This window comes from Dermacentor variabilis, chromosome 4 (genome assembly GCF_050947875.1).
Source record: "Dermacentor variabilis isolate Ectoservices chromosome 4, ASM5094787v1, whole genome shotgun sequence".
In the NCBI taxonomy this organism is placed as follows: domain Eukaryota; kingdom Metazoa; phylum Arthropoda; class Arachnida; order Ixodida; family Ixodidae; genus Dermacentor; species Dermacentor variabilis.
Window position 1 is genome coordinate 21,714,658 of NC_134571.1, and position 14,602 is coordinate 21,729,259.

Below are 14,602 nucleotides of genomic sequence, written 5' to 3' on the forward strand. Positions count from 1 at the left end.
ATGTGCCGTCAGTCAATTAGTTTAAAGCTAAATGAGTGAAATTCTGGCAATTTGTCGATTATGCATATCAATTTATCGTGCAAGACATGTCCATCCCATGGAGTAGTCCAGCTAAAGGAGTAGAATTACGCTGCCTGTGGATGTCCTGCATGTGTATTGAAAATGGATTAAAAACAGCTGGTCACACGTGGGGCACGAACAAATGTCTTCGCACACAATTGTCTAATACTTCGCTATCACTAATACTGCTTAGGCTTTCCGGCGAAACTACAGACCCCCACCCTTCCTTTATTTTCTTCTGTGAGTCCGAGTATGAGCGCTGCTGCGTATCGACTGCTATTGATTCTGTTTTCGAGTGAGTCCGGCTTGGCCTCATTTTGTTACTGAGTGAATTATGTAATTTATGATCTCTTCACGCAATTGGCGATGTTTCTATCGCTAATAAATATTGTAAATTATTAGATTCTTTCTTTTTTTCATGCGTCGTTAGCATTGCTTACTGGAAAGAGAAGCGATACTGAGACACATATCATTCACGTGCATCTCACACGCCGTTGATAAAAGACACTGCCGAAGGGTTCATTGGAGTCTGCAGGTTTTTTTCAGCGTCAAAAAACCACGCAAAGCAATTTGAAGTGAGGTGAACATACATCAACATCTTCTCTAGGCATAGGGTATTCATACCATTAGAGATAATTGTTAGGTGGGCACTTCCTTCTTTTTAAAATCTTAAAAAAATATAATAAACTTTGTCCTCTCTATATATTAAAATATATTGTATCTCTATATGGTGTTCAGAGTGAAAATAAAAAAAAAACGTTGAAGTGAAAAAATACGGATGAGGTAGCCGCCGTTGTTGCTTTTAATGCGATTGTCCTCCCATCGTCAGGATTTGCAGAAATAAGGCGAAAGTATGAATTAAAAGCTGCACACGTCCGCGCTAACAATGAAGTAGTAAGCATTTAGCCACAATAAAAATCTAAAAGATACAGGCAATTAAAAAGAAACCTCAAATGATGTAGGTAACAGAACTCTGGCAATGTTACTTTCATGGGGGGGGGATAGGCTTCGGCATCACTGGCTGGGGGCTCTGCCCCCACCCCCAACTGTATGCAGTGCCAATTGTTCGTGATACTCACTTATGACGGCTACCATCAGCAGGGCCAACAAAGCCACAACGATGCCGTAGATGCCGAAGGCCCACGAAATGAGATGCAGTCCGATGTAGTCCTCGAATATAATGATGTATAACACGTACAGAGATCCCAGGTTGGCGCCCAGCAAGAGTGCCGCGACCAGCGCGGCCGTGTAGCCAACCAGGTAGGGCGCGGCCAGCATGAGGACCCCGCAGGAGGCCTGAATCCAGATCATGAGAATCTTCTTGGAGCCCAGTTCGCGGTTCATGAGCGCTGAAGTCGCGAGCCGGGCGACAAGGTCGGCCACAGAGAAGACGCTGATCAGGGACACGGCAGAATCGGGGCTCACTCCTTTGTCCACGGCGAAGTCCAGCACTGTGCTGTTGTAGACGACGTTGATGACGTACAACATCACGAAACTAAGGCCGCAGATGTAAAACATGCCGTTTTTCAGAAGCACCGAGGCTGGTTGGAAGAACACGCGCAGTTGTTCTTTCAGCGGTCCCTGAAATTTGGCCTGCACAGGAACGATCACGATGCTCTCCGACGAAACCGACCGCCTGTGGATGGTAACTTCACCGGTGTCTTTCGTCTCGACTACATCGTATAACGTGGGATCCAGGACGGAATAACAGGAGAGGTACGTCTCCGAACCCTCCGTTAGCAGTCTGCGTCGCTTGAATGTGGGAAGGCCCTCCAGTTCGCAAGGGTCGAAGTCCGACTGGCAGTCTTCGTAGATGGAGTCCTGCGAGAACGCACCTCCGCCGGCGAGCTGGTACAGGCCGAAGCCGTCCCTAATCGAGTCCGCCGGCTGTTGGTCGACCTTCTCCGCAGGAATGTTGCTGCTGCTGACAGCTCTGAGCTTCTGGTACGAATTCACACCACCGGCAGCGCGGTCGAGGCCTTCGGGGGCCGATCCGCGGTCCCGTTTGCTGCTAAGCCTTGGACCCGAGCTGGCCTGCTGTGGATTCTCGTCGATCGTCACGCTGTAGCGCTTTCGCACGACCCGCATCTCTACATTGCCGTTCTCGACGGCTGCCACCGAGGGAAGCACTCCGCGACCGCAGGAAGTGGCACTCCGAGGCGCGGACAGCTTTTGAAGCAGTGTTCCGATGCAGCCGTTCAGGGTGACGGCGCCCAACAGAAGGCAGGCGCCGGCCGTGGTGTACTCGCGCAACAGGTGATGCACAAGCCACGGGAACACGATGCCAGCGAATGTGACGCCCAGGGAAGCCACGCCTAGGGCGAGGATGCGGTCCTTCTTGAAGCACTTCTTGATAAGCATCTGGCTCCGCCATTCGATGGGGCCCAGTCCCAGACCTGGACAGCAGAAAGGTGCAAACGACAGACGCTTTGGTTTTGCTTTCAGTCTACAAAGCCCATCCATCACCCGACAGTCCTTAACCAAAAAGGCGTGGCACCTCATTCTTTACGTCAGGTTATCAGGCATAGTCACCATTCTGGTGCCAATGTGTAAGCGAGATTGAACGGAATACATGATGGATGAACTCTGAGCCTTGTGCACGTGCGCTTATATGCGAAGAAAGGATGGCATTTAGCTAATGTTTTAAATCAAGTAGAAACAATGATACAAAGGGTATCAAGCACAAGGGTAATTTACATTCGTGCCACTATTAACGGCACAGCTTGGATATATATGGTGTACTATGTGTTTCGAATATGAAAAAAAGAAAAACAAATGAAGTTCTCCTGATTCATATGAATTCACATACGGCATACTCGGTAACATTAGCACAGGCAGTCAGGGCTGGCAGCGCCAGTCGGCCTCGCAGCCTTGAGTAGCTATATTTATAAGCCTGTTACACTAGCCGAACTGAGAAGAAATGTACGTGACGAAATCGGGCAATAGAAACTGGCAGCGGTGGCTAGATGCCGAGGAAATATTCTCTCGAAGGAAAAGTGAGGCTTCTATCGCTTTCATTGCACACCGTTCTAAAATCAACCACTAATTTGTGAATAGAATTTGGTGCACAGTTAATGAATTGCGAACGGGGCACCTCGATCTTTTGTGATATTTACCACTATTTTCATAAATAGTTTGGGGGCTTCAAAATTCTGCTTTCCGCAGTTGCTTCAATTCAACCTTCTCTTTTAAATGCAACAAATTATTGAAAATAAGTCTAACTGTTGCCCAATGAGAACATTTTTGCAGCGTTCTCCTTATACCTATCTAAATAAAGTGTGTTGCATTTGAATGAAAATTATAACGTCTAGTAACTGTACGGGAGGAATCGTTTACTTGTTTCGTGATTATCTTACAAATACTACCAAAAACAAACAAATAAGCAGGGCGTTTCCAACTCCGTAAGAAAATGTGATGTCGCGGTGAAAATTACAATTTTAGTTTACAAATCACTTAACATAATCCGTTTTGTTTACGTGCGTTTAGCAAAAGACTCCTTCACAACATAATGGTATCTTCCAGGCACACATGCAATAATATTTTGTCCGCTTTGGTCTCTCTTTACAGCTATAATTTAGAAAATATCAATATCTGTTTTGCTTGCAGAGTTATGAGGCCGTAAACATGATGCTTCGATTTCACGAATATTGCTGATTTCCTCGAGAGAGACATATTGAAGAGAACATAATGCAACTAGATTAACCAAGTGGCGACCTGTTATAGCTACCCTCTGCTTGAGGAAGGGAAGAAGGACGGGAAGATAATAAAGAAGAAAAAGTCAATGCATACACATCCGCAAAGGAGAGAGATTTCCGACTAACCATGCAATTCAAAAAGAAAGAAAACGAGAAGAGTGTGGCTAAGTACTGCTTAGTTCTATCGCTTAAATACAACAATTTCTGTTGAAATCGACGAAGCGGCTGCCTAACGAGAACATTTCTGTATAATTGTATTTGAATAAGGAGGCAAGGGATCCTAACAAGGATACGTCTTTTACGCCATGGGCAAATCAGAAATTAAGTTATCTTTGGCCGCTTTAACTACCGTAAAGTTGTGCTCCTGTTGCATGTATATCTAAAACACTCGACAAAGTTTATAATACACATCATAAATGTGCTACATAGCGGCTCTAGCGCATATTCCTTTGGCTTCCTGAATTCCTTTTTTTTTCAGCGGGGTTATATTGATTAAAAAAAAAATCAGCCTAGCAGGGTGTTTCATTTCAGTATCGACAACATGTCGTGGCAAGAAAGGCGATGTTAGAAGATCGAACCGGCTATCGGGTCGCAAAATGCAGCTGCAATGATAGCGTTGGTAACGTTTTATGTATAGCTATACCCTTACGTATCTTGTATAGTGACCGCTGACGTTAATAGCTGACGTAATTGCTGGAATTGTGCAAGTTGTTGTTGCAGTACAAGTCAGTACAGTTGTTGCAGTACAGTTGGAGTAGATTCCCCGACAAAAGGGAGACCATCAGCACTCGGTGTTCCCAGGTGGGCTCCCTCCGAAGAACTGACCGGGCCCAGCACTTTTTCGATGATTTGACCAGAACTCGCCTGTTCAACATGACATGACCGATCGCCCAATAACCACCCACACTCAGCGAGGCATCGAGAGCTGCCCTGTGCTAATCACGCACGTATAATATGTTTGTTTGTTTGTTTGCCTCCAAGAGTGGCGCATACCCACTATGGGGGATTGGCCAAGAATCGGGTGAGTTAAGAAAATAATTAGTCGAGCCAAAAAGGAAGTACTATTCATCAGTTTTGAATAGATATGAAAAGAATGAAGTCAGATAGAAATGTAAGAATTTAGCTAGGAAATCGTCCTGATTCAATTATATCCCTGACAGCAGCTGTATCAATATCATTTCTCTCGCGTGTTTCTCACTCTCTCTCTGTAGCCACCTCGCGCAGTATCGCAGTCATCTTCTATTGCAGTAACGGCGAAAACAAAAACCTCCATGTGCGATTACGAGGAAAAGTATGAACTTACAAGAACCTAAAAACAATCCTCTTTACAACGCGTCAAGCGTTAAAATACAGAGTGCGCCGAACGTGTTCTGGCTTCGTATATAAATGTAGCCACCCTCACTGATTCCCGTATATCACACAATTTATCCATCCCAGAGCCCATTAGAGATGCCTCTCTCCGTGCCATCGGCGCGAGGTGGTACAAGGGCGAGGAAGAAGAGGCCATCATTCGGAGCAGCGTCTAACCGCTGAGGGAACGGCGGAGTCGTCGAGGTCCTAGTGCCATCTATCGAAGAGCGCCAGCAGAGGCGAGGCAATGCAGTCAGCTCCTGCAGAAGAGGGTTCTGCGTTTGCGGCTCTCGCTGCTGAGCAGGAGCACGCGCCTGACGCTCCCGCGACCGACCGCGACACAACAGCGGCCCACTCTCGGACGGATGTTGAGCCGAAGGCTGCCAGCACTGCCAGGAAACCGCGCAAGGAGCGACGCAACCGGCCCGCGATACTGCTGCTTCGCCTGCCGCAGTGGCGCCGGTACGGGCTCAAGGTAGCCACCGCCACGGCATGCACGCTCGCCGTCTGCTGGGCCATCCCCGCGGCAATCAGGTTCTCAGTGGGCTGCTGGCAGCCGCACTGCACCGACTGGGTGGCCGAAATGAGCAGCTCTCTGGATCTGACCAAGAGCCCCTGTGACAACTTCTACAGCTTCGTCTGCGGGAATGATAAGTCGCCGCTGACGCTTCTCTCCAAGGGTGGTTTCGTCCGGTTGACGATCAGCGTGTACTTGTCCTTCGTGAAGAGGCTTCTGGTGACCGACTTCAGGGACCCGCAGGAAGAGCTCAGCGTGGCTCATAGGCGCTACCTTCAGCTCTCGCAGCGGTGCTTTCAACAGGCCATCAGCGGAGGCGAGCATGTGGACGCGGTCAAAGCCGTTATGTCTGAGCACGGGCTGTCGTGGCCGCCTGAGAAGGACCCGTCTCGTTCGCTGCTGGAGCGGCTGCTCGAGCTGAGCCTGGTACGGGGAATACACGTGCTCTTCACGGTGCAGCCAGGCGTGTACCTTAAAAGACCTGGCTTCTACATCCTTCAGCTGGGCGTCAACCTGCCGTCGCTCATCCAGTGGAGTATCATGCGCGGCCTGCTCATCCAGGCGGGCGACCTGGGCTCCTTCTTCGTGAGAACTGCCGCCGTGCTCTCCAATAAGCCGATGGATCCGCGGCTGGTTGAACGACTGGTGGCTCTGGACAACATGATCATGACCGTGGCTATGGGCACTTCTCTTACCGAGCGGCTGAATTTCACTGAACAATTCGTGAGCTTCGCCAATCTCGGAAACTACACTGGAGAGTTCTTTTCTGGCGAAGTCTTCCTAAAAACCGCGAACAATGTGTTAGAAATCTATACCGAGCCACTGTCGCCGGAGGACGAGCTCATGTTGACCCAAGGCCCACACTTGCGGCTTCTCGGTCGTCTTCTTTCGGCTCAAGCAGAGTCAGAGACTGTCCAGGTGTACACAGCGCTTATGCTTGCCCGAGCCCTGTCGCCCGCGGCTTCGCAAAAACTTGCCGAAGCGCAGACGCCTGGAAATGGTGAGTCCCTGATAGCGATGATACTCTCGCTGCAACACTGTCTCATGGTCGCTGTGGTAGAGCTGCCGTACATAGGCGGGGACCTATTCGTGCAATGGTTCTTTCCTGGTGGACACATGGACGAGGTGCACGACATGGTGGCGCGCATTGCAAACGCGACGCGAGAAGCTTTCAAGACACTGCACTGGATCGACGAACCAACGCGCCGCAACGCGCTGCTTCGTATCTCCAGTCTGGAGCGGATTGTCGGGCGTCCCGAGAACCTGTCCACGATGAGGGAGCTTGACGATTACTACTCATTCCTGCCAGCCGCGCCGGAGGGCGTTAGTTATCCGGAAATGCTGTTGGCCATGATGCGCTCCAGAGCAACCGGGGCGCTAAGGCTCCTGAGCCCTTCGCGTTCCGTCTTCAGTCACGTGAGAAAGGAGCTCCCTATGGTAATAGTGAACGCCTTTTACGTTCCCATCTACCACGTGATAGTAATCCCTCCCGCCATCATGTTCTCACCTTTCTTCAAGCGCACGGGCGTGCCGGCGGCGCTCAATTATGGCAGCCTTGGTCACGTGATTGGCCACGAGATTACGCATAGCTTCGACGAGAATTTCGGCCTGTACAACAGGTTCGGCGAGCGCGAGGATTGGTGGTCACAACAATCGCGCGCCAACTTTCGCGACCGGCTGCGCTGTCTGCGTCGGCTCTACAATGAGGTATCCGCCGGGACGGGGATTGATTTTGGCGACACGGCGTTAGCGGAGAACTTCGCTGACTGCGGTGGTATGGCGAAGGCAATACAGGCCTTTCTAAACCTTGGACCACAACCCGCGATAACTCTGAAAGGCCGCGAGTTCACCGCCGAGCAGCTTTTCTTTCTTTCGAGCTGTTACAAGTGGTGCTGGCCAATGCAAGACTCCGAGAGTTTGCGAAAGGGCGACAAAAAAGACAAGGACATGATCAAATACTACTCGCCGATGGACATGCGTTGTAACGTGCCACTGATGAATATGCCCGAATTCGCGGTGGCTTTTGCTTGCGCCAACGGATCGTACATGAGCTCGATGAGCCGCTGCGAAGTGCTGTGAAACGGGTAACTGCAAAGCATAATATAGTTTTGATTTCCAATCTGTGCTTTCCTAGGCGGGTAATGTTGACAATTCATATCAAGTGTATTAAAAACTTTACGTCTACGAGTATATTGTTCCAATCACGTTCAGTTGCGTCATATCTATGGCTTCATTCTTCTAGCAGTAGTTCTTTTTTTTTGCGTTTTAGATAATTCCTAATGATTTAACTAGATTTAAGGACTAACGCCACTAGCAAGTCATAGTCGCGCTAGTTCCTGTCTACTTCGTATGTGCGTTATTTTGTGCTTATCTTCTGATAGCTAAGGTTCACCAACTAGCCAAACAATTTCTCCTACGATTTAAGTAGACCTCTTCTTTACATAGTTCACATGTTGCTACACGCAGGCTTGCCCGCGGTTCTGAGGTATGTAGAGGGCAAGTGAGGTCGTAAGTGAGGGAAATGAAATGGGACCAAACCGCAAGTTAGCCTAGAAAGTGTACTATTTCAGGACATAAACTGAGCAGTTAACTACCATTGCGTGCGCTTGTGTACCTGTGTTATATACATGTATTGTCATTTCATGCGTCACTGACGTCATCTGGAGTTCATATCCAGGCGGGCCTCTCCAGTGAGCATTAGATCCATCTTGGCGATTGATCAGCCTTATATGACGAAAGTTTCCTCGTTCTCAAGAGGATCGAAGTTATTTAATTTCCCGAACATCTTGCCCTGCGGCATAGATGCGTACTTAAATAAAAGTTCAGAGATATCCGTCATGTAAAATTTGCATCGGTGATTTGGCGAACTTATCGTCCATGAGCCAACGCCTATAACTGCATGACTTGTTTTTCGCTTGGCACCTCTTCGAATTCTCTCTCGAGTAGTACTCGTTTTTGTGGGCAGAGCCACAACTAGGTGGGGAATCTCCGCTGTAGATGTCGGAGCAGCACACTCTGGACGATTCATACGGTCTTCATGTCGGACCCCAAGCCCAGGTGACGGGAGGTGTGGGGGTTACCCAGCCAGTAGTCTCCGAACAGAGACTTCTTCTACCCGAGAAAGATTACAAGGAATTGGGGAGCTGGTAGACGCACGGAGCTAGGGATTAAGGTGTGCGTGTCCTGAGGAAGAATTCATTTTTGGGCTAAAAAGTTATAGAGGGCCTGAAGGGAAGCATTTCTGGCGGGATTTCTGGTGCGAAATTATCGTGCGCGGCAGCTGTCCACTAGACTGTTCTACTAATCGTGGCCATGTCCTTGCATCCAGTACCCGTCCAATGACGATGAATGCGGAATACCTGTGAAGATCGATCGTGTCTGCCCTCGCTCAGGGCGTTTTGCAAACTTGTTTGAGATGCTGTACAGCGCTGAACGGATCAGTATAGAGGTCGCCCACATTAATGCTCTTCAAAGTATTGGCGGCTTCGATGAAGTCAAAGCCATTCGTTTGCACAATGCTCACCGTAAAAAATGCCAGCCAGGGCCAAGCCCGGTGCAGTCGCCATGATATAAGGAAAACAAAGCGCTGCTCCACACACCAGGCAGCAGCACAGGTTTGAGACGATCACAGGAACTCGCTTGTGCAGCAGGGTGCACAGCAGACCTGCAACAACATCACGCGGTGGTAAATAAGGGCTGCCTCGTTAGCACAATGCCTCAAGCGCTCAGTCTGCAATCTGACATGCCTTACGTTTCTACCCGCCAAATGAATCGTGCATATAGTGGCGTGTACGCGGCGCCAGGTGACGCTGTGACAATTACTCGGCTCAAATGCGCGCCCCACGCGACTCGTGAGCATAGATAACAATGGAAGCGCTTGCAGAAGGTGGCATCGCCATCTGCATTCCATTTCTGCGTCCTTCCTGGCTTACCGCACCTCCGCTCACAGCAGAAATTCAAGAACTGTGATCTATTTCTACTCAAGGTCCATTTAGAAGACTGGTGTTCGTCATCAGAGCGGTGTCGACAAGAGAGACATCATGAGAAGCATGGCATATCTCTAAAATTGAGAAAGATCCCTATACTTTTCAGCTTCGAAGGCCGAGCCAGAACCTTCTCTTCCAATGCAAAACGCCAGGTTCGTATCACAAGTGTGACATAAATTTCACGTGCTCAGTTTTTAACGCCCTCTAGTGTCTCTCCCCTGATTTGGGCCGAAACATCAAATTTCTTATACCGAATCAGGTGTTTTTTTTTTCTTTTCGAATAATGTAAATCTTTTAAAAATTCTATCGCATAAGCTGCGGATAGGGATAGAGACGGGCGCTTGCCTAGGATCCCGGTAGAGGTGTGCAGGCGTTGATTCTTAAAGCGGACAGCTGGGCTAGTTGGAAAATCGACATTTCATGCATTTCCAGCGCTTAAAAGAAATAGGAAAAAATAAGAGAAGAGGAAAGACGCAAGGACCGGAGCGGCGCTGGTCTCCAACCGATCGTAGTACATGAAAAGGTGCAGATATATACGTATATACATTCACCGATCGTGCGCCAGCATAGGGAGGAAAATGAACTGTAGCGCATGCTTAAAGCCACCTATCAAATATGCAAGGCAGACAGGTTTTGATGCAGGTAGTTGCGTTCTTTCATTGACAGAGCGATAGAAGCGGCACTGACGCATTTATCATTTTCTTTTTGAGTGCAAGAAGCTTCAAGAATCAGACGGCACTTTTCACCCTTATACCTTCTTCCGTAAGCGGGATAGCCGAAAGTGGACGTGTAGGAGCCCGAACGGCGAGACTAGAAATGAAATAGACTTCATACTCTGCGCTAACCCTGGCATCATACAAGATGTAGACGTGCTTGGCAAGGTGCGCTGCAGTGACCACAGGATGGTAAGAACTCGAATTAGCCTAGACCTGAGAAAGGAACGGAAGAAATTGGTACATAAGAAGCCGATCAATGAGTTAGCGGTAAGAGGGAAAATAGAGGAATTCCAGATCAAACTACAGAACAGGTATTCGGCTTTAACTCAGGAAGAGGACCTTAGTGTTGAAGCAATTAACGATAATCTTGTGGGCATCATTAAGGAGTGTGCAATGGAAGTCGGTGGTAACTCCGTTAGGCGGGATACCAGTAAACTATCGCAGGACACGAAAGATCTGATCAAGAAACGATGAAAGCCTCTAACCCTACAGCTAGAGTAGAACTGGCAAAACTTTCGAAGTTAATCAACAAGCGTAAGACAGCTGACATAAGAAAGTATAGTATGGATAGAATTGAACATGCTCTCAGGAACGGAGGAAGCCTAAAAGCAGTGAAGAAGAAACTAGGAATTGGCAAGAATCAGATGTATGCGTTAAGAGACAAAGCCGGCAATATCATTACTAATATGGATGAGATAGTTCAAGTGGCTGAGGAGTTCTATAGAGATTTATACAGTACCAGTGGTACCCACAACGATAATGGAAGAGAGAATTGTCTAGAGGAATTCGAAATCCCACACGTAACGCCGGAAGAAGTAAAGAAAGCTTTGGGAGTTACGCAAAGGGGGAAGGCAGCTGGAAAGGATCAGGTAACAGCAGATTTGTTGAAGGATGGTGGGCAGACTGTTCTAGAAAAACTGGCCACCCTGTATACGCAATGCTAATGACTTCGAGCGTACCGGAATCTTGGAAGAATGCTAACATAATCCTTATCCATAAGAAAGGGGATGCCAAAGACTTGAAAAATTATAGACCGATCAGCTTACTGTCAGTTGCCTGCAAACTACTTACTAAGGTAATCGCAAATAGAATCAGGAACACCTTAGACTTCTGTCAAGCAAAGGACCAGGCAGGATTCCGTAATGGCTACTCAATAATAGACCATATTCACACTATCAATCAGGTGATAGAGAAATGTGCGGAATATAACCAACCCTTATATATAGCTTTCATTGATTACTAGAAAGCGTTTGATTCTGTCGAAACCTCAGCAGTCATGGAGGCATTACGGAACCAGAGTGTAGACGAGCCGTATATAAAAATACTGAAAGATATCTATAGCGGCTCCACAGCCACCGTAGTCCTCCATAAAGAAAGCAACAAAATCCCAATAAAGAAAGGCGTCAGGCAGGGAGATACGATCTCTCCGATGCTATTCACAGCGTGTTTACAGGAGGTATTCAGAGACCTGGATTGGGAAGAATTGGGGATAAAAGTTAATGGAGAATACCTTAGTAACTTGCGATTCGCTGATGATATTGCCTTGCTTAGTAACTCAGAGGACCAATTACAATGCATGCTCACTGACCTGGAGAGGCAAAGCAGAAGAGTGGGTCTAAAAATTAATCTGCAGAAAACTGAAGTAATGTTTAACAGTCTTGGAAGAGAACAGCAATTTACAATAGGTAGCGAGGCACTGGAAGTGGTAAGGGAATACATCTACTTAGGGCAGGTAGTGACGGCGGATCCGGATCATGAGACGGAAATAATCAGAAGAATAAGAATGGGCTGGGGTGCGTTTGGCAGGCATTCTCAGATCATGAACAGCAGGTTGCCATTATCTTTCAAGAGAAAAGTGTATAATAGCTGTGTCTTACCAGTACTCACCTACGGGGCAGAAACCTGGAGGCTTACGAAAAGGGTTCTACTCAAATTGAGGACGACGCAACGAGCTATGGAAAGAAGAATGATAGGTGTAACGTTAAGGGATAAGAAAAGAGCAGATTGGGTGAGGGAGCAAACGCGAGTTAATGACATCTTAGTTGAAATCAAGAAAAGGAAATGGGCATGGGCAGGACATGTAATGAGGAGGGAAGATAACCGATGGTCATTAAGGGTTACGGACTGGATTCCAAGGGAAGGGAAGCGTAGCAGGGCGCGGCAGAAAGTTAGGTGGGCGGATGAGATTAAGAAGTTTGCAGGGACGACGTGGCCACAATTAGTACATGACCGGGGTTGTTGGAGAAGTATGGGAGAGGCCTTTGCCCTGCAGTGGGCGTAACCAGGCTGATGATGATGATTATGACCTGCCTAGAACACGTGTGCTGTTAAATATTGGCGTGGCTTTTACAATGGTTCTTTTACACGTGGCTTTTACAATGGTTCGTTAAGTGACCGGATCCCCGCTAGTGCGCGCACTTGCACACGGTGCTCTCTCAATCTGCCGTTAATGCAACGACCGGTCTGGCCGACGTAGCATTTGCCACATGACAGGGGGACGTTGTAAACGACCCCGGCACTATGCGCAACGAAAGGAGTAGCGTGCTTCTTTGTGCAGGCAGGACCTAATTTGTAACCCCGCACGTTCACTGCTCGGCACATGCGAGCCAGCTTTTGCGGCTCGGAAAACAGCCCAGACACACCACATTTGGCGACCGTGCTTTTCAAGCGGTGCGACAGGTGCTGCACATAAGGCACAACAACCAGTCGCATCTGCGGCTAAGTCCGGACGCCTTTTGCTTTTGATCATCTGTACTTGACCTCTTTGAGGAGGCTTTCTCCCACAGAGGCGATAATCTGTCGGGGGAAACCCGCTTGCTAAGACGTTGGGCTTGCTCTTGGAAGCTCATTGCCACCCGGCGTTCGCACGACTTATTGAGGGCTGAGCGAAAGCAGCTGGCAGCTATGCCACGCTCAACCACCTTTGAATGAGCCGAACTGTAATTTAAGATCCCCTTTTTTTATCTCGGTTGGTAATTACAGAAAACATGTTCTCCGAGGGAAAGACTGGAGGTAAGAAAATGCAGGCAATCGTCGACGGGCATCTCAAGAGTAAAATTCAGACCTGGTGCAGATCGCTCGAATACCCCAAGAACACTATTGTGAATTGTCTGAATGTCCTCAGGAGCCTCCGATTTAAAACAACCAGGTAGTCGTCGACATAGCCAAAAATTTTTGACATTTTTGACTGATCACACAGGGATTTTATGCGATTGTTACATTGAGCCAAATACAGATCACATAGAAACGGCGTAACGCAGGAGCCTATACGGAAGCCATTTTTTTTCAAGAAATGATTCCTCGTTAAAAGCGACAAAAGTAGACGATAGATAAAAAATTCAGCACCTCAAGGAAGCTGTCAATGGATGAACCATTAGAGTTCATAAAAGATGTGGGCTGATATTCTTCGATAAAGTTTCTCACTGAGCTGAGCAAATCAGGTTTTGGAACAGAATAAAACAAGTCGACCTCATCAATTGAAAAGGCGGATAGGGGCTCTGTAATGTCATTGCTCGCAAATATTTCAATTAAATAATTAGACTTTTGTATCGAGAAAGGGTCTTCCACACGAAGCGTACGCAGGCGATTCAGAAGGAACCTAGAAAGGGCGCCTCGCCAGGACCCTTTTTCTGTAACTATTGCCCGCAGTGGAACATCTTCCTTGTGCGTTTTGGCTGAATGAAAGGCATCCAAAGCGCCTACTTCAGTTTTCTTAAGCGTTTTACGCTTAAGAACACTCGGTATAAGGATGAAAAGTGCCGTCTCATTCTTGAAGCTTTTTACATTCAAAAAGAAAATGATAAATGCGTCAGTACAGCTTCTATCGCTCTGTCAATGAAAGACCGCGATTATATGCACCAAAACCTGTCTGCCACGCATCTTTGATAAGTGGCTTCAAGCATGCGCCACAATTCATGTTCCACCGTCTGTTGACGCATGATATCAGTGAATGTATATACGTATACATATACCTGCACCTTTTCTTGCACTATACAATCAGTTGAAGAGCAGCTACCTCCCTGTGCTCAAGTCTTTCCTCTTCTCTTATTTTTCCTATTTCCTTTAAGCGCTGGAAATGCATGAAATTGTGGATTCCTACCTTAGGTTAACGTAACTTTGGATGCTCGCCTTGAGGCAGTTGGTTTTTCTGTGGTTGCGGCACGGACATCGATTCACAATTGACATGGCTCGATTCGCCAGACTACTCGTAGCCTCATTGATTTCTACTAACAATGTTTCTATTGTTCTGAACCTCTCTCATAGAGCGGCTGCATGCTA

At 47.7% G+C, this 14,602-nt stretch overlaps 2 protein-coding genes across 5 annotated transcripts in view; one reads left to right on the plus strand and one right to left on the minus strand.

Moving 5' to 3' along the window:
* Nucleotides 1-14,602, minus strand: part of LOC142578776 (uncharacterized) — a 45,479-nt gene that overhangs the window by 11,414 nt on the left and 19,463 nt on the right. For 3 of the 4 annotated variants that reach the window (XM_075688342.1, XM_075688341.1, XM_075688340.1), the window contains exons 3-4: nucleotides 9,146-9,286; nucleotides 1,140-2,456 (exon numbers count right to left, since the gene is read on the minus strand). In XM_075688342.1, the coding sequence (XP_075544457.1) occupies nucleotides 1,140-2,456; nucleotides 9,146-9,286 (1,458 nt within the window). The remainder of the gene's footprint in view (nucleotides 1-1,139; nucleotides 2,457-9,145; nucleotides 9,287-14,602) is intronic. The other variant, XM_075688343.1, reaches the window with a different exon arrangement.
* On the plus strand, nucleotides 2,451-7,834 carry LOC142578774 (membrane metallo-endopeptidase-like 1). The gene has a single exon (XM_075688338.1). The coding sequence runs from the start codon at nucleotides 5,353-5,355 to the stop codon at nucleotides 7,699-7,701; it is 2,349 nt and encodes a 782-aa protein (XP_075544453.1). The 5' UTR covers nucleotides 2,451-5,352; the 3' UTR covers nucleotides 7,702-7,834.

Excerpts from the sequence above, each read along its gene's own strand:
- LOC142578774 (XM_075688338.1), top strand. The coding sequence starts at position 5,353 with ATGCAGTCAGCTCCTGCAGAAGAGGGTTCTGCGTTTGCGGCTCTCGCT.